This window comes from Puma concolor, chromosome B2 (genome assembly GCF_028749965.1).
Source record: "Puma concolor isolate L17-30 chromosome B2, mPumCon1.1.hap2, whole genome shotgun sequence".
Taxonomy (NCBI): domain Eukaryota; kingdom Metazoa; phylum Chordata; class Mammalia; order Carnivora; family Felidae; genus Puma; species Puma concolor.
In genome coordinates this window covers 134,138,846-134,162,800 of record NC_141671.1, presented here as the reverse complement: position 1 = coordinate 134,162,800, position 23,955 = coordinate 134,138,846, and the positions used below count along the sequence as shown (strand labels likewise).

General features: G+C 40.9%; 1 protein-coding gene across 2 annotated transcripts; it reads right to left on the bottom strand.

Moving 5' to 3' along the window:
• Window positions 1-1,223: 1,223 nt before the first annotated feature.
• Window positions 1,224-22,063, bottom strand: RAB32 (RAB32, member RAS oncogene family). Of its 2 annotated transcripts, none has more exons than XM_086708073.1 (3): window positions 21,409-22,063; window positions 6,475-6,752; window positions 1,224-2,355 (listed from the first exon to the last, which is right to left on the bottom strand). In XM_086708073.1, the coding sequence occupies exons 1-3, from the start codon at window positions 21,758-21,760 to the stop codon at window positions 2,206-2,208; spliced, it is 780 nt and encodes a 259-aa protein (XP_086564199.1). In that variant the 5' UTR covers window positions 21,761-22,063; the 3' UTR covers window positions 1,224-2,205. The 2 variants fall into 2 exon arrangements, with proteins under 2 accessions (XP_086564199.1, XP_025781394.1); XM_025925609.2 differs by having other exon boundaries at window positions 21,511-22,050.
• Window positions 22,064-23,955: the final 1,892 nt, after the last annotated feature.

The following is a 23,955-nucleotide window of genomic DNA, read 5'->3' as shown; positions in this document are numbered from 1 at the left end:
CCAGAATGAGTTTTACATTTCTTTTTTTTTTTTTTTTTTTTTTTTAACGTTTATTTATTATTTAGAGACAGAGAGAGACAGACCATGAACAGGGGAGGGGCAGAGAGAGGAGGAGACACAGAATCCAAAGCAGGCTCCAGGCTCTGAGCTGTCAGCACAGAGCCTGGCCCGGGGCTGGAACTCACAAACCACGAGATCATGACCTGAGCCAAAGTCGGACGCTTAACCGACTGAGCCACCCAGGTGCCCCGTGAGCTTTATATTTCTAATGTTTAGGTCTGGCACCAACTTTTCATACTACTTACATTATTGGACTTTGGAATTAAAGAAAAATTAAGAAGTTGTACTTTGTATTGAGACCAGAAAACATTTTAGAGTACAGAGTATAGGTTTAAACATTTTAGACACGGGGCACCTGGGTGGCTCAGTCGGTTGAGCATCGGACTTCGGCTCAGGTCACGATCTCGCAGTCTGTGAGTTCGAGCCCCGTGTCGGGCTCTGTGCTGACTGCTCAGAGCCTGGAGCCTGTTTCCGATTCTGTGTCTCCCTCTCTCTCTGACCCTCCCCCGTTCATGCTCTCTCTCTGTCTCAAAAATAAATAAACGTTAAAAAAAAAAATTTAAACATTTTAGACACATAGGTTTCTTAGAAAGATTTAATGCAATACCTTTTTAAAAATTAAGAGGGACTGTATTAACTATATGAGAAGTAATATTTAAATAAGGGTGTTCTTTATATTCTGTAACTTTGGAAAATCTGATTCTATATAGAATACATGTCTCAAAAGATCAAAGAGCTTATTGACTTAAGTGCAGAACATATAAACACCTTTGTGATTCCTAAGCAAAACTTAGACTTAATGAGAAGAGCAAGCTATGTTTTATGGCCCATGTCAACTATTTATTCCCAGAATACACCTGTCAGAGCAAAGGCAATTCTTGCTGATTTTTTATTTCCTGCTCTCAATAAATACATGGATCTTTTCCTATCCCATGTTCATAATAATGTATAAGACAATTTGGTCAATGCCTCATTCGCATTAGCATTGGATTATGGCACAAACACCTTTAAAATTCCTTTGAAAAGTAAGTTGGACCTTTCAGAAGGTATCAACTCCCTTAAAAACAACAGGAAAATGTGAGCAGACACGAAGTTTTCTAAGGCGGAAAAGTATACCCCATTTACCTTTCTAGAACCACATTAGTTAAAGAAAACAAAAGAGGTTTCAGTCATAATATTTATTCTTTTCCTTAACTGGGTTAAATGGTAATACAAATATTACGAGGCTGTTCTAAGTTTCTCATGTGTTTTACTTTAAATGTCCAAAACTTTACATACAAACTACGCATGACCTAGTTTCCTTCACAATTCATACTTAGAGAATCTCAGATTTAATTGTATATGCTTTCAAGTAGCTTCTCTGTTACCGTTACTAATACAGATTTGAAAAGACTAGCTCCAGTTAGAGAGAACTCCAACAGCAATAGCTCTCAGGTACAAAAATAAACACACGGGAGGAAGAGGAAAGCAGGAATGTTCATTTATATTGTTTCCAACTGGCAGCAACCAGAAGCCAGGACACCAGTGCACCTGCGTTGTTAGCAAGGGCACACCACGCTGGCCAGGACTAATGACATAACGTGTGATGACAACAATTTTATAGAAGTATCAAAGTTTTAAGTAGGAAAAGAACTGCAAAACAGCCTTCTGTGACTAACAGAGATGACAGCATCCCTGGAGAGAACGTAATGTGGAGATAAAAACACAGGCCCATAAAATTACTGGAAGACCTCAGGTCAGGTTTCATGACCATCCCAGTGCTTCCACTAAAAGGCACAACTTGAAAATCTTACCAAATCCTGAGGACCATCATTTTTAAAAAATGTTAAAGAGGACGTAAACATTATCCTGAATTCACGGTGACCACCCTAGAGGCCTAAGTGTGCCTGCGTTAAAGTGTGGGGTCGCGGGCAGAACCACTTTACCACACGCCCCGTGTCAGCGTAGGCTCCCTGGGGGTGCCACCACGGCCATTCTGTACAAGGAGAAAGATCTACACAACCTGAAGAAAAACTGGAGCATTCGTCTGAAGTGCAGCCCTGTGAAGATTCACAGAGCAGCACAGCCGCCCCCTTATCCATTCTCGGGCTTGGATCCAGCCCGGTCAGGCTGCACTCTGCACACACGCCAGAAGCAGAAGCCATGTCAGCAACATTGGGACTTGCCCTCTGCTCTCAAGGTCTCCTGATCCAGTTTAATTTTGTCCTCGTTGTTTTCTTCACTAGGAAAGCTTTGGTGGTTTGCGAGAATATTCTCCACTAGGAACCGGGCGGCTTCATCTATGTTTATATTATCCTGTAATGCAGAAATGACGAACACGATGAATTCTTCAGATTAATGCTTGGAAGTAAGCATTAAGAGTATTAACGGGACTAGCCGAGTTTGTCAGAGGGGACATTATAACACACGAGCTACCGTCTTCTTCTCCCGTACTAAAGGGTTAAACCCTAAGCGTTTAATGCCATTGAGTATAATGTGGCTAGGGAACTCTTTTCTTTTCACAAATCATCGCCCTTTCTGATGCTCCTGTTCAAACTTCTTGCCGCTGAGATTCAATGAACTATCTCAATGGTTGAAAAGGAATCTTCATTCCCACAATGGGTTCCCACTCACATAAATGAAGGCACTAAGATGAAAACCTTCCGCCCTAGAACATCTAAGTCAATTGTTCAGGACACATTATAAAGAAGAATGTCAACGGGCTCATACCACATTAAAATAAACGCATTATGTCGTCCCCCATCTCTGAGTGCAGATTATTACTTTTAATTGTCATGTGTAAATTAACCTGAAACAATGTGGTGGGTGCAACGGCCATTAAAAATATTCTAATGAGTCACAAGCTATCACAACATTTGTGCGACAGATTTATTAGCTGTCACTCACTACACGAGTAACAACACAGAGCAAAATCTGGGCTTATTTTATTTAAGTACTTAACTTCATTTTTAAATAATTTCAGGTTTACAAAACCATTGCAAAAATAGTAAAAATTCCTACATACCCTTCACTCATCTTCCTAAAATATTAACAGCTTGGAAATCCAGATTTTCAGATAAAACCAGGAAATTAGATAATAGTGTGGGCATTAATTATGAGCCTTATTCAAATTTTACCATCGTCCCAATGTCCTATTTGCCATCCAGGTGACCAGCTGTATTTCGTGCTCATGTCTCCTTGGTCTCCTTTAACCTGGGACAGTTTTTCAGTCACCTTCCCTTCCACGACTTTGACACTCTTGTAGAGTACTGGCCAGAAAATATCCCTTAGTCTGGGCTTGTTTGGTGTTTCGTATCATTAAACTCAAGTTATGCATTATTGGCAGAAGAAGGGATGTGTCCTTCTCAGTGTACAAGGAGGCACTTGCTTAGAGTCACGTCTGCCAGGCTTCTCCACTGAACAATTACTATTTATCCTTTGCCCTTAGTAAGTTCCAATATATAAATCACCTGATTTGTTTTTTTTTTTTACCAGTTTTACCCATTAACTTTATCATTAATTAATTTCTCCCTGAAACATTTACTACCATGGTGATTAAAGGTGACTTTCTATTTCCATCATTCCTTCTACATATATTAGTTAGAATTCTACCGTCAGGAAAAGTTTTCTCTTCTCCCTTACTTATTAATTGGTTTATTCATGTCATGGATTATTATTTTATTCCACAGATTAGATCCATTACAATAGTTATTTACTTCATTCCTCAAACTGTGTTACATTTTTGGAGCTTCTGTAAGTACGGTTCTGTTTCTTTTTGACACGTCTCCATCATTTTGTGCTCCCTTAGTTTCTGGCTCCGCAAAATATCTCTGGCGCATCTTTATTTGTCCCACTAGTCCTGGAATCAATCATTTCTCCACAAAACCCCTGTTCTTTTTACAGGAGAACAGTATTTAAAAAACAAATTCTGGGGACCAGTAAGCTCACTGGATCTGTGGTATCATTCCTCCTAAGCCCTCTGAGCAGAGAGAGGTAATAAATAAATAAATATATATATATATATATATATATATATATATATATATATATATGCATCCACAGACCTGTAGACATCTATTTCTACATTTATCTCTCTGTTTATGCAAATGTGTATATATACAAACACATATATACACAAACATATATATATATATTTATATGTACATATGAAACATTAAGCTCATACTGATCTCTCCAATTTCAGTCTAACAACATGAGGTTCATTCCAGTTTTCTTCCTTATTTGCTATAATTTTCTCAGACAGTGAGAAACCTGTAAGACCTGTGCTATTTATTCAGGTATCTTTTCCAGCATCAACACAAGTTTTCTTTAATTAAAGTACTGATCTCCAAATGTCTAAATGTCACTCGGCCCCCACCCTTCCCATTATCCCAAAGAACTACAATGCTCTCTAACTGCATTTAGCAGCAATTGACTAGGAACAGAAATTCCCATATTGTAATTAGTCACACATTTTCATACTACAAATCCATTGTTTGTCATAAAGGTGAAAAGATGAAGTTCACAAGTTCAAAACTGTCTTTTGGCTGTGTTCCCATTAAAATTCAGATCACTGGGATTCAAGCAGGAATCAGATGTGAAGTTAGCGCCGGCCGGCTCAGAAATACAGACATTAGTGACATGTGGGCAGTACTTTTAAGGCTTGCCTAAAATTTTTAACCTAAATTTTATGCTACTGTTATTCTCTTGGGCCATTCCTGGTTTACTACTAAGGAAATTCTGCAGAAGGTGTTGCTAATATATTTGTAGGAAAGCACAGAACATATCTGACACTTCTACTGCTAACCAGTGTGTCCCTTCTCACCTCCACATGTAACGCTGTCTATAAATTTAACAAAGCTGATGACTTGCACAGTCTCAAGCTGCAGGCCACATGACACTATCATTTGTGAATCTCCCATCTAGACTCTGGGGACAAATTTGGATTTATTACCTGAGTGATTAATTCACATAAAACTTAGAGAAGAAATTTTATCTGTAATACGTGCCATCTCTTCCAACAAATCTCATGCTCTAGTAAACATTACACATACCACTAATTATTTCCCAACAAAGCTGGGAAATAAAGCAAATTACCCGATGGACACGCTGCAGGAAGGGGGACAGGTTCCAGGACAAGGGTCTCCAGGAGCAGCCTCCCCCTTCTGCCATTTCCTCCGTCCTGCCTGGCTAAGTGCTCTTGCCACACCCACCCCTGCACTGCAGCTTTCTTCTGCTGCTACTTTTTACTCATGAAACGAAATTTTAAGATTCTGGAATGTCTTTCTTTCAACAGATAGCCTTTAGCTTAGGAGTAAAAACCTCTGCCTCCAGCAGACACTAGTTCTGCTGATGACCCCAACATCACTCAATAGCTTTCCTTTCATTATTCTGATTGCCGGTGGCACCCAATGGTCTTCTGCGATGAGGGTGGGTTTCTGGTAAAGCTAAAAGTAACCTAGTGGTAAGCAGGTACTCAGACCAGTAGATAAATCCGGTCACATTTGTTACCTAAGAGGAAAAATTCTTTTAAAAACAAAAAACAAAAAAACATCTGCAAGAAATCCACAGAAGGCATTCCAAATGCTGAGACTGTGTTAAGATATGCCAGTCTTCTGGTTTCGGATTTTGTTTGTCATTGAGAATTTCTCAAACATTTCACCATTCTTATGTAAGTCCAATTGTTATTTGACCTCTTATGTGAAATTCCCAATGTGCATAAACAAGTTCTCTCCCCACCAATACTTTGTGCCTGTGAATTTCACCTTTGCTCTCTTGTGTATCTAGACTGGTACGATTTTTAACAGCCGACTTAAGTGTTTTTGTTTTTCTTCAAAAAATATTTATCCCATAATCGGTGAAAGAAAGAATTCTCACTCCACTATTCATGAAGAAGCATGTCACAAATGTTGACGCTTGCCTCTTGTTCAAATTCTTTCATACACAATTAATCTGAAACTCTTCAAACATCACCTGAATACATTGTCGCTCTGACAGTTTCTGGTCCATTTTTGTTAGTACTGCACGTGACCCACATATTCGCCAGGGTCATCTCTGTCCCTATGTTTTGTCAAGCCTTCAGTAAAAATTAAAAAATCCTTGTGCTTGACAAGATCCCTAAATCCCCCATAAACTCCAGTTGCAGAAGTGCTCCATTTAAAGGCTCAAACTCAGAGAATGTCATTGTTCTTTATTCTAAGTAACAGCTAATTTTTACTCTGATGGAAAACCTGCCCTTCTAGTCACCTCCCCACTAGCCAATTTTGAAAGCATTTCTGCTGCCCACTGAAGGAAACTATTACATATCCATGCTATGTTTTGCTTTTTATTAGGCTCCCAAAACCCACTCACATAAACCTGTCTAAATGTTTTATAGCTATAGTTCAGATTTAGGACTTAAGAGCAGAGCAGATACAAACACGAAGCAGACCTCACCTTTGCTGAGGTTTCAAACCATCCAGTGAAACCATGTTCTTTGCAGAACTGGTCCAACTGGGAAGGATTCTGGCCACCATCCTTTTTCTGGTCACATTTGTTAGCTAAGAGGACAGCAGGAATAGGGCTGCCATTTGGAAGATGGACTTTACTATCCAGATCACTTTTCCATTTTAAGACGGCCTCAAACGTGGAACCTCTCGATATATCAAAGACTACAAAAGCACCAACAGCTTCTTTGTAGTATACTCGGGTCATGTTGCCAAACCGCTCCTGCCCTAGAAGTAAATATAAAAAGAGATTAAGAACTCATAATTCAGACTGAGTCTATATTTAGATATAAGGCCTCTGACTCTAGAACAGTGCTGTAAACACGGGTTTCCCATTCCATAGCAAAGAAACTGGTGGGATGCACAGAACCATGTGGCCGATCGTGTGGTCTCAGTACGGAACTAACTAGCGTTGTGTTCTGTGAATGTACAACATATGCTCCATAAACATCCAGATGACGGTGCTTGAATCTACAGAGCCCAGCATTTCCCCCTGCATTTCCCCAGTCTAAGAGAAAGGTACTAAAGGGAAAAAGAAAGCCAGGAGCAGAGGGGAGCAGAGACAGAACAGAAGAAAATGAAGCTTGCACGAAGAAGATAAGTATGGTGGGTAAAACGCAGTCGAAAAGACTAAGACTGGATAAGAGATAAAGGAGTTCATCTTTCATCCCTGTCTCTAGGCTGTACCCACTTTGGACGCTGCTTGCAAGATTGCTGTCTTCTAAGAAGGCAGACGTGTGCAAACCTACTAGCAAAAAGTGGCACAATTATCTGTGTGATTGAAAGAAGGACCAACTGCAGAGTTCTTCAAATATCATACTTTTAATTTTTTTTTTTTCAATGTTTATTTATTTTGGGGACAGAGAGAGACAGAGCGTGAATGGGGGAGGGGCAGAGAGAGAGGGAGACACAGAATCGGAAACAGGCTCCAGGCTCTGAGCCATCAGCCCAGAGCCCGACGCGGGGCTCGAACTCACGGAGCGCGAGATCGTGACCTGGCTGAAGTCAGACGCTCAACCGACTGCGCCACCCAGGCGCCCCCAAATATCATACTTTTAAAATAACTTACCATGTTCAATAGTTTGGGGAAAATCCTACTGCTTCGCATACCACATGGACTTTGCAAAGTGTTCTCTTTCCGTCTGGTATCACACTGTTCTTTGACATAGGAAGGACCCTTATCTTCATCTGACAGATGAAAAACCACGCAAAGAGCTGCTTGGCCAGGATTACAGTGGCACTGACTAACTAAGACAGCACTAGAACCCAGGTCTTCTGAGTCCCATGCACCCCTGTTGCCAGCCATTCTGAACTATCTTACAGTTACCCTGACTTCTAAGGCATTTACCTTCCGTCTGTCGAGTTACTGACTAGAGTACTAAGGAAATATGACTGGCAATCAATGTAAATCGAAGATGTGAAACTCTGATCAATGATAAAAACAAAGCTGACAGGACACTTTCCTGTTAAAACATATGATGAAAAAACACTTTATCTACATTTCCTTGATAGTAACAAATGCAAAGCTGCCCACAAAAAATATTTTCTTTCTCCTCCAAATTCTACTAGAGCATCATACAATGTTAGATATTGCTTAATGAAATAATGGGAAAAGAACACAACAGGCAAGCTTAAATGGATAAACCTGAAGTTCATTTGTGGTTTGTCGTAACTCCTCATATGGGCTTACCTGAAGTTGTACTATGACAGTTCAGATGTCTGAACTTTATTATAACAGTCACATATGAAACCCCACTATCATATTTATATTTTACTGGTAATGTAAATCTGCCCAGCCAACTATATAGTTACTGGATCACAATGCTGACAGTTATAAGAAATTAACATTGTACCTTTTCCTTAAACTTATACTTCATAACTACACACAGCATGTTCACAGAGGATATACCAACTGATCAAAGTCAATATCACTAATCTGCAAAAAGACTATGTAGATGCATTAAAGTGGTTCTGAGTTCAATTTTAACTAGAGAACACATACTACCAATCTTTGTTTTTATAAAACTTAATTATTAAATATAAAATGACTATGGCAAAAAAGGAAATTAGCCTCATTAAGATAGTCCAGATTACATGATTATTTCATATTATAAGAAAGTACTCTTTAGAACTATCCCTTCAATTTAGAAAAGAGGGTAGGGTGCCAAACTAGTAAAAGTATAGAAATCCAGAAGTAATAAAGAACGATTAAGCTTTAGTGAGTGTTGCTTTGTTTACTGAATCATCTATAAATCCCTAAAAAGATTTCTTTCAACCAATCATACTAAGTCATATACAAATTTGTATTCACATAAACTTTCTGATAAAATATAAGAAAATCAGAAATGTTATGACAAGGAATTTTCGAGATGGACCTGTGGATTAGAAATATCAGATTACTGGCGCACCTGGGTGGCTCAGTCGGTTAAGTGTCTGACTTGGCTCAGGTCATGATCTCACAGTTCATGAGTTCGAGCCCCGCATAGGGCTCTGTGCTGACAGCTCAGAGCCTGGATGAAGCCTGCTTTGGATTCTGTGTCTCCCTCTCTGCTCCTCCCCCACTCATGTTCAGTCTCTCAAAAATAAATAAACATTAAAAAAAAAAATCTTTAAAAGAAAAAAACGAAATAATCAGGTTACTTTCCCTAGGTTCCAAGGTTAGTATTCAAAACTCTCTGATAGTCTCAGAGTGTCCTTTCTAAAAACCACACTATATGGCAATTCAAAATAGTGTCAATTATACTATTAAGCAAATGAAAAGGAAAAGTACAAACTGGGAGAAAAAAATGCAAACCCTCTATCTGGTAAAGGACTTATACCCTCCAAACTCCAGAGTACGAAGATAAAAAATCTAATTAATAAAGTAAGCAAAAGACTGGAACAGATGCTTTAGCAAAGAATGCATACAATGACAAGCAAAGGAAAAGATGCCTAGCATCATTAATTACTGGAGAAATGCAAATTTAAATCATAACTAGGGTGCCTGGGTGGCTCAGTCGGTTGAGCATCTGACTCTTGATTTCAGCTCAGGGTTGTGGGATTGAGCCCCATACCAGGTTCGGTGCTAAACATATAGTCTGCTTAAGATTTTCTCTGACTCTCTCTCCCTGCCCCTCGTCTCTGCTCACGCTCTCTCTAAAAAATTAAAAAGAAAAATAAATTTTTAAATCATAACCAGCTTCCCCTTCATGCCTATGAGAATGGCTAAAATTAAAAGTCTGGTTTTACCAAGTATTGGTGAAGAAATGGAGCAATCAGAACTCTTACATACTACTGGTAAGAATAAGAATCTAGAATAGTACATCCATTTGGGAAACGATTTGACAGTTTCTTCAAAATTTAAACATATACCTACCATACAACCAACACATTCTACTCCTAGGTATTTGCTCAAACAAAATGAAAGCACATGTCTACACAAAGTCATGTTCATGAATGCTCATAGGTGCTTTATTTTTAATAGTCGAAAATGGTAATCAATAAAATATGGTATATTCATACAATATACCAACAGAAAGGAATATAACAACAGAAAGGAAAGGAATAGATTATGGATGAAAATAACAAAATAGATGAATCTCAAAATAATTAAGCTAAGTGAAAGAAACTAGACCAGAGAGGGAATAGGTAATACTATATGAATGCATTTATATCAAATCCTTAAAAATAAAAACTATAGTGACTTAGTAAGAGGAAGCCCATCAGTGATTATCTCGGGCAAGGCAGCGAGACAGGTTCGGAAATACTTTTGCAATCTTGATCATAGTGATGTTTCACTACTGTTTACATGTCAAACATCAAATTGTACAGTTTGTTGTATTGTCAATTAGGTATCAATAAAGCTATAAAAAAATAATACCTACAGATGGTCACTGGGAAGGTTTAATGCAAAATGTCTCCCTGAGAGTCTTTTAGGGCAGAGTACAACAAACTATAATTCATGGTCAAACCTCGCTAAATAAAGTTTTACTGGAATACTATCACCTTCATCCGTTTATGGGTTTCTTCATCGGTTTTCATTCTACAATGGCAGAGTTGAGTAGTCGCAACAAAGAGTAAATGGCCCATAAAACCTAAAGTATTTGCTACTTCTATTCTAGAGGGTTAAGGGATAGTCTATACCTTGAACTGACACTGGTATATAAAAATTCATGAAGGACTTAAGATCTGTGTATGTAAATTATACTTTAAGTTCAAAAAAGTAAAATGTCAGGCTCATGGTAAGCACTGTGTAAATGTTAGCTAGTATTAAGTGCTCAATAAATGTATTACATGATGAAAGCCTAAGTATCCTTTTTAAAATGGTACAATTAAACATAGCAAAACCTTTAACTATTAGCTAGTTATATGCTGTAAACTGTAGTGGTGAAAACAGTTGGCAGAGGAAAATGAACTTGAGGAAAGTACAAATGTACTAGAGAATCAAAATACCAAGCACCCAGGGACGCTTCAGTCAGTTAAGTAAACATCCAACTTTGGCTCAGGTCGTGATCTCACAGTTTGTAGGTTCAAGCTCCACACTGGGGTCTGTGCTGACAGCTCAGAGTCTGGAGCCTGCTTTGGATTCTGTGTTTCCCTCTCTCTCTGCTCCTCTCCTGCTCATGCTCTGTCCCTCAAAAAATGAATAAACATTAAAAACAAAATTTAAATACCAAGCACCCAAAGGTCAAGCAATCCTAGGCAAGTAACTCTGTCGGCCTCAGTAAGTCATGTGTCTTTAGAGGATTTTAGGGATCTTCTAAGCCCTCCCAGCTCTTCCTTCTGATGTTTTAGGTTTCTGTGTGATAACTTTAATGTTATAATGATTTGCTAAAGATTCTTCAATCACTGAATCCAGACAGCAATGGGGATCAAATATAAATAATCCAGCATGAAAAGGCCAAGCCATGCATTTAGGGAAATTGCTTACTTTCCAACAGAATAGTGAAATATACTTCCTATTTTACTGAGTTCATTATCTTTTTAATTCTGAAGTAATTCTGAAAAATTCTGAAGTAATCCATTAGTGCTTCAGAGATATTCCTGAACTGGTCAAAAAACCTAAAAAGCACAAATTTCTAAAATATGTAACATTTAATTAGAAAATAGGGGCGCCTGGGTGGCTCAGTTAAGTGTCTGACTCGGTTTTCGCTCAGGTCATGATCTCACAGTTCGTGAGTTCTAATCCCACACTGAGTCCTACATTGGGCTCCACGCTGGCAGTATGGAGCCTGCTTGGGTTCTCTCTTTCTCCTTCTCTCTCTCTCAAAATAGATGAACTTAAAAAAAAAAAAAATCTTTAATTAGAGAATAAAGAGACAATGAATTCATTTAAAATAATAATCTTAACATGAAATTGAGAGTTGTTCTCCCAAAAAACCTAACAAGGCAAAACCTAGATTTAACTATTTTGGTTTCAAAGGTTTAAATACATGGATATATCAAGCTCTTCCAGTCGTTAAACCGGAAAATAACATAAAGTTTGCCACTGGAGTAAGAGCTGCATCCTATAACTTCGTTATTATTTCTCCTTGGGTAATTTTATCTATTCTCTTGTTATTAAAAAGAAAGAACCATGTTCTTTGTTCTATGTTAAAAGAAAGAACCACAGTGGAAAACAAAACTAATGTTCATGAATATTCCATTCTCCTCCATTTCTAAGTGTGTGAAGGATCACACTCTTCTGCCCCCACTGAGTCAGGAGTGGCTACGAACTCGTCTTGGCCAATGAAAGGTGAACAGAAGTGTCACTTTTAAGCAGAATCACTTGGCTGACAGTGTCCCTGTCCTGCTGCAGCAGGCTCGAACCCTAATTTTGAGAGGAGAGTATCATGAGATAGTAGAGCCTCCATTAGTCTGAGTCTTCAGGTAGTTTCAATGAAAAATGCCTTCACATCTCTACCACTGCCCCAACCTCTGCCCTCACCGTGGGCATGAAGAAAGAGTGAGGAATAATTATTTTATGCCATTGACGTTTTTAATGTGGTTGGAACTCCAACATAACCTAATCTATCCTGACTAATACAGCTCCCAAATCGTGTCTAGATTTGATCTCCACTAAAAAACATGCATTAAGTTCCTTGCATGTATCAGGCACTGTGCTAGATACTGGTGAACAGCATGGAATAATCAATATGATTTCCTCTCCTGAGGAGCTCACAATCTATTTGAGGAAATAGACAAACTGCACCACAGGGTGTTAGGTGTCATCAGAGATATGAAAAGTATATCATGGTATCAAACGAAGGGATGCTCTTCATTGAGTTACATAAGCTAATCTTAGTAGTTCTGAAAGACACATTATCAAGAAATGCCATTCAAATGCTTACCTGTCATGAAAATCAGTTGTCTTTATTCCTTTGTCTCTATACTGTAGATGCGGCAATGCCCAAAACCCACCAGCAGTCACCCTAGTCAGAGCCAGGCTCACCATCAACGGACTAACAGATTCAGATTCAGATTGTATCTCTAGATACAATCTCCAGCAGTGCTGAGTCTTTCTCATGGGATTGATGCATTCTAGTACTTACCTTTCACAACACTTCAGGAGTTAGCCCTTTCTAAGTTTAAAAAAGGGGTAAGGACCAAACCTGCCAACAGGGAAGACTTTCACATTTACATTAGAATTGCACTGGAATTCTGTAGAATCTTGGACTTTTTTTTTTTTTTTCCTTAATTTTAGACAAGAAATATAAAGAATGCTCCCTGGGAAGTAGTCAATCAACCATTCTAAGTTCAGTCCAAGAAAATTTTATTGTTCTCGATCCTACTTTCCACAAATGCATAAATAAAATGCAGGAAATTCCCACTATGCTGAGTGCCCCTGGGTTGTATCATAGGACAGGAGAGGATGGGGTAGAGAAGTCTGCAGTTATTAAATACAAAGACAGATGCATGAGTTTTGTTTCATGGGGTGTGTGTGTGTGTGTGTGTGTGTGTGTGTGTGTGTGTGTGTAGAGTTAAAGCTTATGGCAATATAAAAATTCAGCACGACCTGGGAGATCTTCCTGTCACGAGATCTGTAGAAGTAGCTCAAAGACTGTGACAGGGAATCAGCAACACCATCTTCCTTAACTGGTGTTGTAGTCATTTCTTAATGGGGGGGGGAGGGGAGGACCACTTTCATGCCTTCCTGACCAACACTTAAATGGACAACATTGTAACTGCCAGATGCCACCTCACATCACCGAGTCCTACCTCTCCTATTTTACAGATGAGAAAATAAAATCCCGGGGAGACAGAATTACTCAAATTGCCCAGGTTGATTTGTTATCTGATGTGCTGTCCAATCTGTTAGCCAAATACTTTCTGGAGGACACATTGTTCCACATGTCCCATACTTCCGAATAGACCCAAGGCAGTGCCATCAGCCTACAGTGACTTTCTTTAAGGATAGCAGAGCCCTATTACACAAGATAATCCCTTTCTCATAGTCTCTTAGGGCTTTACCACAGCAGCTACGAGAAATGCCCCACTGCTGAGTGCTTTAGTGACCCCAATACTAGTGGCAGCCTCTTTTATCCATATTGCTGTAGGCATATTTCCAGAATATTCCAAATGACTCTAAATGCTTTCTTTTAAAAAAGTGTGTTACTTCCTTCTCTAGAGGACGGAATCTTTATTGTAACTAGATATCTTGGCAATGAGAATGAAGAAAATGAACATAGTGCTAGTCATCTAGGCTCAAAGATATCTAATCTTGGCAATGAGAATGAAGAAAATGAACACAGTGCTAGTCATCTAGGGTGAAGTCCTAGATTTCCCAGCTGCCCTTGCAGCAAGACATGCATATTTGACTAGAGCACAAAGACGAAGAATATGACGATATGACGAAGGAATGGTTGTGTGATGCAGTGTCAGCTTTGGCCCATGGAGACTTTAAGGTTCTGCTCAGCAGCTGTGGACTGCCCAACCATGGACTTACCAGGTGAGAGAATTAGACTCTTGGTTAAAATCACGATGCATAGTGGTGTCAGAGGAAGGCAGATCTATCGAAACAGTTGATCCTAATGAATCTGCATTTTAAGCCCCGCAGGTGAGCCTGATGGAGGAGTCTCCATATAATCACACTAAAATAAAACAATGTATTTAGCTTAATTTCAAAAAGCAACAAAAAAAGTCACTACAGAGGATGCTTAAGGAAAATATCTGGACAGAAGTGAATGGAAAGAAGGCAGAAGAGGAGAATGTAAGGCCATGTGTCAGCTAGAAAGACCAACAAAGATCCATAAACTAACCCCTACTGTCCATTTATTTTTATGTGGTTCATCTTTCTCAAAACAAGACTGAAGAAATTACATGTTTCTAGCTTCCTTGATTGCAAAAAGTGAGAAAAGCACTTTTGAAAATACAACTGAGTAGAATTCTAAAGCATTTTTACCTCATCTTGCAGAAATCTGCAACCCCTATCATTTATGTCTGTACTGTTCTCACCATCCAGATCTCTGCAACCAAAACACAACCTAAACTTGTTCACTTAGCCTACCCTCTCCTTTTTTTTTTATTTTTGAGAGACAGAGAGACAGTGAGAGAGAGAGAGAGAGAGAGAGAGAGAGAGAATCCCAAGCAAGTGCCATGCTCAGCACAGAGCCTGACATGGGACTCAATCCCAGGACCATGAGATCATGACCTGAGCCAAAATCAAGAGTCGGATGCTCAACCAACTAAGCCATGCAGGCACCCCAGCCCACTCTCTACTTCTTAATTGTTGATTAAGTGTGAAATCATCACTAGTTTCAGGATATGCTGTTCTTGAACTACAAATCTGAGGCCTTCAAAGTTTTCTTCTTTGGAAGAGCACTTTATCTCTCAGTCTTTTCTAACAAATGCCTAGAAGTATGTATTCATGATGGGTTTTTTTCTATATTATAATTCTTTGATGTCTTGGGGCCTTGTGGACCAGCAGAGAGCCTGCCTCTCCCAGGGTTAGCTAGTTCTGAGAGACTGCAAACAACCTGCTGAAAGCACATCTTGGATAGGCAAACCAACCAATTCAGAATCCTTAACCATCCCTTTTTGCAGGCATTTTTAAGGCTCCTGCAGTCTAAGTCACTATCTTCCTGCCCTAAATCACCCATGGCCAGGTACTAAACAAATAGGGACCACCCCCATAGCCCAACGCCCACTGAAATAGGTCAAACTAACCAATCCTAAGCTTGCTCTGCTTGCCTGTACTGCCTTGGCCATTCCTTCTTGCAAAAACCACAATAAAGGCTCTAGCCCATGCTTATCCCTTGCTCCTTCTGCCTCTTGACCAACCCTGGGGCTTCCCCATGTGGTCCTGCATGGGGTGGATGCTCCCTCCTCTTGGGATCTATGAGTAACAAACCATCTTTTCAATGGTGATCATCTTCTGGTGTATTGGCCTTACCATACCTGATAAAAACAACAATCTTGGGTACACTTTAAAATAGAATATGAACGAATCACTGAAATTTCCATATCAGAAGCTTAAGAAAATCAGAAGGTCAAGAAAACAAATTCATAATGGATAAAATTTCTCCTATAATATATCTGAAAGTAATACTGCCTCTCGAAAATAACGCATGGCTTGTAGGTTTAATCAGTGAGATCACAGAGTAGACCATGCAAACATCTATAATTATTACCTTGCTTTTCCAGGTGTGCTCTACAAGCGTATATCAATAAAACAGCTTTGTTATCTTCAGAAATTCCAGTGTGGAAAGTCTTTCAAAATGCCCTCCAAAAATGATGGAGCCGACCAAAGAGTATCTACATTGGAAGTTCAGTGTTTTATAATTAAGAAGAGTATAATAACTGGAAATTCTGGACTGATGATATAAAGAGATGATAATTATTGCAAAGGGGTTTAACACATGAATCATGTGCACTACTATACGGATGACCAGAACATTTGCTAATTTAGACAAGAGTCTGTTAGACTCTCAGATGACATTCTTTGGAGTGTTTTGACACCAGTGAACCAAAAATTCACTGAACAATTAAAAGCTTATTTTCATATTTCAGCATCAGAAGACATGTCTTTGTATAGTGCCATCGATTATCTGTGTTTCCTTGGTCAAGTTATTATACTTCTCTGTATTTAGACTATGGGATCTCTAAAAGCCTATATAGTTCAACTCAAATAGTAGAATGATTAGGAAAATGGGGGAAAAGTCAAACTTTAGTACTTTTATCAATGTCCCACTCCCTCTACTACTAACCTGGGCACTTTTCAGTTTATGTGGGCGAATTGAGGCAACTGAAAATGGTAACAGATTAAAAAAAAAAAAAAGGGCAATAGGCATATGTTAATATGTTGTTACACTGACCATTCTGCCTGGGCAATTGGGGATACAAAATCCAGACTGGAGCACCCAAAGTGTCTCAGGATTCACAAACTGAGGAAGATTTAAAGATGTAAAATGGGGGCACCTAGGTGGCTCAGTGGGTTGAGTGTCCGACTCTTGATTTCAGCTCAGGTCATGACAATCCCAGGGTCGTGGGATAGAGCCCCATATCGGGGCTCCGTGCAGCCGGGAGCCTGCTTGGGATTCTCTCTCCTCCCCTCCCTCTCTTTCTCTCTCTTAAAATAAATAAATTTTTTAAAAAGAGATGTAAAATGGAACAGTAGGTTTTGTTTGTAATTCAACACAGCATTTTAGTCTGTATAAGGCTAAGGACAGGAAGACTGTACGGAAGTCAGATATAAGGAAGATTTTAAAAATCCCTTTAAGTGAGTTATTAAGTAATTGGAAAGTCATTGTAAATTCAGTGTTGAAGAGGGAGACTACAAATAGCTATAGACTAATTCCTCAGAGCACTTCTTCTGCATATTTAGAAAAAAACTGAATTTTAATAATTTTTGACTAATAGATACTTTGAAGGTCAAGAAAGCACTGGAGATAATATTTAAGATTCTTGCTCATGAGGGTTAAAGGAGAGTTATGAAAGACAAGAAGAGGCCACGAGGTACAGTGATCAGTGACTGCCACTGTGGAAAATGGGATAAGAAAAGCAGGATCAACATTCTAATTTAGGCTGGGGATCAAAAAAAAAAAATAAAAAGTGAATCTAAGTATAGTTTATGTAATTGATAATGTCTTCCAACCATGCATTTTATATTTTGGTAAATACTATTTACATGAACTTCAGAGTAGAATGTTCCTGATTGGTTCGTTGGTCCAAAGTTTTTTTTACAGAAGATTTTTACTCAGATTTTTATACAGAAATACTAATCCTAAAAAGTGAAGCGTGGCAGAAGAGACCAGGCCCCCAGAAAATGCCACTTTGGCATAAGGATTAATTTGAACTAAAGGGACTTTAAAAAGAGCAGGTGCCCGAAAGGTACTCTAATCTCTCTTTTTTCTTCCTGAAAGCAGACGAGAAAACCCCCATAGGAGAGATGTCCTCTCTCTACCAGGAGGAAAGAAACATTCCTATCACCACGGACAGGAATTGAAGCTGGGAGAATTCTCTATAAACAGACCATACAAAATAACTCTTATTTTCCTTTAGCCTCCCCATATATTTTAGTTATTTTCCCACAATGCCCTCCCTTTGTTCAACCTGGTATAAAAGCACTTAGGTTTTGTCACTTCTTTGGGTGTTCATTTTCTTATGAGGACTCCTGTGTCAGGTAAAACTTAGGTGACATAAATTTCTGCTGTTAATCTGTCTCGGATTGATTTTTTTTTTTTTTTCTTTTTTTAATTTTCAGGCTCTGCTGAAAACTCTAAGAAGGCAGAGATAAAGTTTTGCCTCCCCTACAAAAGCAATCACTTCAGTGAATACGGGAAGACAAAATTATATTAGTTCTAAATGGACAAACTTGTTTTTACTTTCTTTTTTTTTTTTAAATGTTTATTTAGTTATTTTGAGGGGGAGCAAGGGGAGGGGCAGGGAGAGGGAGAGAGAGAATCCCAAGCAGGCTCCACAGAGCCCCAGGTAGGGCCTGAACTCACAAACCATGAGATCATGACCTGAACGAAACCAAGAGTTTGATGCTTAACTGACTGAGCCACCCAAGCGCCCCAAGAGACCACTATTTAAAACATTGCTGGCCTATAATAAATGGGTTCATTTATGTAACAACAACAAAAAGAAGATCAGAGACATCTCTTGCTACCTCTTAATTTAGTAGTATTTATTAAAACTTTTTGAAAAGCTTACTGAAGACTTCAGTGTCTTAGTATATATTTCAGTCCTGTGTTAAGAGCCATCTTCAAACAGGTAGGGGGTAAGAGACGGTTGCCCAACACAAAAATTATATTGAGGTGCATCGGTATTTTGTTTTTTTTTTTTTTTTCAACGTTTATTTTTGGGACAGAGAGAGACAGAGCATGAACGGGGGAGGGGCAGAGAGAGGGAGACACAGAATCGGAAACAGGCTCCAGGCTCTGAGCCATCAGCCCAGAGCCTGACGCGGGGCTCGAACTCACGGACCGCAAGATCGTGACCTGGCTGAAGTCGGACGCTTAACCGACTGCGCCACCCAGGCGCCCCGAGGTGCATCGGTATTTTGTAGCTACATTCATTTGATGCAATAAGAAAGCATTTGGAAGGCCTGTACCCAAGAATCACTGTAGTTCCTAATCTGAAGAGTTTAGCTTAAACTGCCCGGCCACATTTATGGAAAACATTTGGCCAACTCCTCCCTGTTACCCCTGCCAAAGTTTCCAAGTATAGAGACCCAACAAAATTCCTTGACCATCTTTCTCATCTCTAACACAACAGTAAAAAACTAGTCACAGGGCCACACCTTAAGTTAGTCATATCAACTGGCCAGCCCTGCCTACTGTTTTGCAATCAAGGAGTATTTCTAAACTTTCACAATTAAAGATCATTCAATGTTGTAACTACATAAGGCAAATATGTTTAGCCATGGGGAACTTTTTGGAGTGGCCTTCAGTTTGCTTCATTACATCATGACCACTTAACTCAAATGGTATGAGCTAGGATTCACTAAGAGGTCAAATATTCAAAGCAAACATAGTTAATGATGTAGCTCCCTAAGCCCCAAGTGAAAGCCAAATTATTTCTGTGTTAACTTCCTTATATATTAAGACTCCATCTCTGGAAATCTTATTTATAAGGTGAGACTAGTAATTTTCAACTACCTCATTAATTTACCCCTAATCTTTTTAACAGCTCGTGTGTACTTGCTGAATGGTACTAAACATCCAGGAATCCCTTTTAGAGATCTTAAAATTCTGCTTTCTGTCCCGGCACAGCTCAACCTTTGCATTTAGGGAAAAGTGCAAGCACATTCCATCTAGGCCAATGTGTACCAGAGTCTGACAAGACTGATTATGTCTCTTTCCTGGCTGCATAGGTCTGTTACAGCTGGACAAAAAAATAAGAGGTGATACCCAGGGAGAAAATTACTCATGACTTTGCTTTCCCAAGCCTCCAAATAACCAGCATTTTTGCTGGAAGCTTAAAAACACAAATGTGCCAATAAAATCTTTTATTTACCTGCAGTGAAATCCAATCATAATAGTTAAATATGATATTATTTAACAAGAAGAATAAGGCAAAGTCAACAACCCTCCTAGGTGAGGGGTGTAAAATCTTCACGGAAATCTGTAGCAACAATGAAGATTCCTGCAGAATGACTATCACATGGTAAGGCAACCTTTAGAATTTATGACTTTGTCAAGAAGCAATACTACTATTCATAAGTGTCTGTGAAACAGCAGGAAGTATTTCAAAAGAAGCCTGACTTCAAAAGATGACTTTTCAAACGAACTTTTGGTTTTCTGTAACCAAAAGGGAAAAAAGAAAAAAAAAAAAAAAAAAAGCTGAGCCCAGGGCAGATTATCCTCCTTTCTGTGAGGGACTGACATACATAAATTTATTTGCATATCTGAGGCAGAAAAGTCTGTTCTTGAATAAATGAGTATTTAGGTTAATATACATAGGTTAATTCTTCAATACTTTTTCATATGTAATAAGCTGTTGGTGAAAAAAACACTGCCTAGCAGACAGACCTGTGTCCCCCCCACTCATTTGCCAGCTGGGTGACCATACCTTCCACAGTTGATGCATCTGTAGCGTGAAGGATGGTCTCTCACTCTGAACACTCTCCCATCCAGATTCTCTATTGCCGACTGAGCTTCTTACCAGCAATGATTGAACAGGGTAACTTTTGCTATCACTTCCATATTTAAACTTTCCAAAAGTCACCATCTTTTTAAATGCCCACACTCCACCCACCCCACCAGACAGAGCTCAAATTTTCATAAATTAGAGCAAGGAGAATATGCACCCCCTTCAAAGAGGGGCATTATGCTCCCAAATTGTCAACTGAAAGCAAATGCCAGGGAAACAATCTATTGTGGTGTGGAGTGGGGCAGGGCCAGGAGTGGGGTTAGGCCTTGGGTTAAGGAGGGAGGCAGGATTCAAGAGTAGCTTTCCCAAATCTTCCCCGGGGTGCAGGGGTTGTTAAGGACTCACCTAGGAGATCACCCTACCTGAAGAATAGAATTTCACTCAGAAAGAAGGGTCTCAGATCCAAGGTGGGTGATGAAAAACATTCTGAAAAGGCACCTGGTTGCTAGCCTTGGTTGTGTCACTATCTAGGAGGGTCACTTGGGGGCAATCATTCAACTTCTGTGCTCCTCTGTGAAATGTTAAAGCTGGTTGAGAGGAGCTGGCCCCTGCCCCCCCCCCCCCCCCACTCCTCCCACTCTTCCTCGTGTATTATAACTTGTCATCATTCAGAGTTAAAACTCCAGGAAAAGCCCCCATGGCTGTTTCACCTCTGGTCAGGGGAGGGAGGGAAAGAGAGAGAGCACGTTGGAGTGGAGAGGGCCACCTTTCCATCTCTTAAAAATGAGATGCTTTCTGCAGACTTAGTAGAGGCATCTAACCAGGGTTATTTATTTACGCATTTCTCGATCTTGTCCTGCTTTTAAACCCTTCAACTACTACTGCCCCTTACCGTTGTCGTGATCCCACTGGGGTCCACCCAGCCACGTCCCTTTCCGTGTGGCTACCTGAGTTAGCCGCCGGCTCTCGACGGAGGCCGCAGCCCGCCACTTACCGGCGATGTCCCATAGCTGCAGGCGCACCAGCGTCCGGCTGTCCCAGTTGAGGACCTTGAGGGCGAAGTCCACCCCGATGGTGGCCCGGTAGTGCTGGGAGAAGAGCTGGTGGACGTAGCGCTTGATGATGCTAGTCTTGCCCACGCCGAGCTCGCCGATGACCAGCACCTTGAAGAGGTGCTCGCGGGTCTCGGGCGCGGCGGCCGCCGCCGTCCCCAGGACCGGGTCCCCGGCTGCCCCGCCCGCCATGAGCGCCCCCGGCCCCGTTCCAGCCGGCCGGCTGCCCCCCGCGAGCTCGGGCTCCGCGCCGGGGTCGCCGCCCTGCCGCGTCTTCCCCGCGCGCCCGCGGAGCCCCCGTCGGCCGTCGCAACGTCCCGAAGCCGGCCGCCCTGCGCCCGGGCCACCGCCCGACGGGTCACAGGACCCGGAACCTGCCGCGGCGGCAGCCGAGCGGGGCGGGGAAAGGGCCGGGGACTGGCCGGCGGGGGAGGACCCTGAGGGGAGGCCGCTTCCCTCCGCCGCCTGCGCTCTGGGCGGGCGGCCGGGCGGGAGCCGGGAACTTCCTTTCCCGGGGCGTCCCCTCCTCGCAGGGGCGCGCGGAGCCCGGCCGCCCCCTGCTGGCCCTGGGCGGTTCGAGGTGGGCCTGAAAAAGTGCGGAGGCCACGGAGCCAGCTCGCGAAAGCCGGGGTCGGGCGGCGCAGGCGCGGGGGTAGTGGTCCGGGGGCGCGGCTCTGGCCGGGGGTTAAACCTCCTTCCAGCCTCTTCCCCGAGAGGGTTTAACACCTGGAGTTCCCGCCTGCGATTTCTCTCTTGCGGCCCTTTGGGAAAGGGAATGGCAGATTGACTCTGAACTTGGCAAAGGACTTATAAACTTATAACGCTTTAGTATTTAAATGAAGGAGTGGGTCTGAAGAAGAAGACCGAGGATCTGTAAAACAATCCTATTTAAGCCTTCAGCTACCAGAGGCTGTGACATAAACCCCAGGAATTGATTGAGAAGTAATAGGTAGTTTTGAGAGCTTTTATTTAAAGAACAAAGATAGGAAGCTTTGCCTTGCTGTGTTTATAAAAGCGAGGGAAGCCCCCCACCCGTAATATTTAGAAACACCTGGAGCCGACAATGTTCTGGCAGCGTCCTTAAATAAACTAAAGAAGCTGTTCACTCTGCTATAATCTGACAATCTTTGAAAAATGTTTTTCAGAGGTGGAGGCGTCTTAAAATTTAGACATCAAGGTGGGAGTAAAACCTTTACTAAAATAGCTATTGAAAAAAGCATGGATATGTCTTTAAACAAGTTTTATGGCCTGCCAGCATATGGCTTGTATGTTCACCCAACTAGAGAGTCCTTTCAATATGTCTCCAGCTTGAGGAAAGAGGAAATCCTCTATTTATTGCCATAAGTGCAGCATATTGTTCCATACATACATATCACCATAGATTTTTACAGGTTCCTCCTTCTCTAACTCTCTTAGGTTCCCACTGACATTAGAAATAGAATTGTGGTGCTAAAACTCATAGGCGGCAAATGGCTTAAAGTTAAAAATGGTCACAGCTAAAAGCAGGAAAATGGCTCGAATCCAGTGCTTCTCAAACTTGAGTGTTAAGAGTTTGTTAAGACAAATGACTATGCCTACCCCCAGAGGGGTTCTGGTCCCCCAGAACTGGGGTGCAGTCAGCTAATTTACATTTAAACAAGTTCCCGGGTGATGCTGACGCCTTAAGTGTAGGAGCACAGTGGTTTAGATCGGTGCATGCCTCTCAAACTTAAAAGTGCATATGAATCATCTAGGATCTTACGAAAGCAGATTCTGATTGAGTACATGTGGGGTGGGGGCCGAGATTAAGAATTTCAAATAAGTTCCCAGGTGATGTGAATGGTTTGAGTGGACCACACTTTGGTTAGCAGGATTTAGATGAGAATTTAGTCGTTAGCACACTTGCTCTGCATTCCTGAAGTTATAGACTACATGTAATCCCCGACATTTGTATGTTGAAATCCTAACCCCCAACATAATGGTGTTAGGAGGTGGACCGAAGGTGATTTGGTCATGCAGGTAGAACTCTCATGCATGAGATCAGTGCCCTTATGAAAGGGGCTTCAGAAAGTTCTCTCCCCTTCCACCCAGTGAGGACACAGAAAGAAAACACAGGCCTGTAACCCAGGAAGTGGATTTCACCGGAAACTGAATCTGCTGACACCTTGAACTTGGACTTCTCAGATTCCAGAACTGTGAGAAATGTTTGTTGTTTAAGCCACTCACTCTAGGTTAATGTTGTAGTAATTATGATAGTAATTTGTTGTATCAGCCCAGACTAAGACATCTAGGGAGCTGGCTAGTGAGCTTACTCAGACATTCTGGCTTAATCTTTCAGAAGGAGAGCCCAGGAAGCTATATTTAAAAACAAACAAACAAAAAAAATGAGATGACCGTGGCATGCTCTT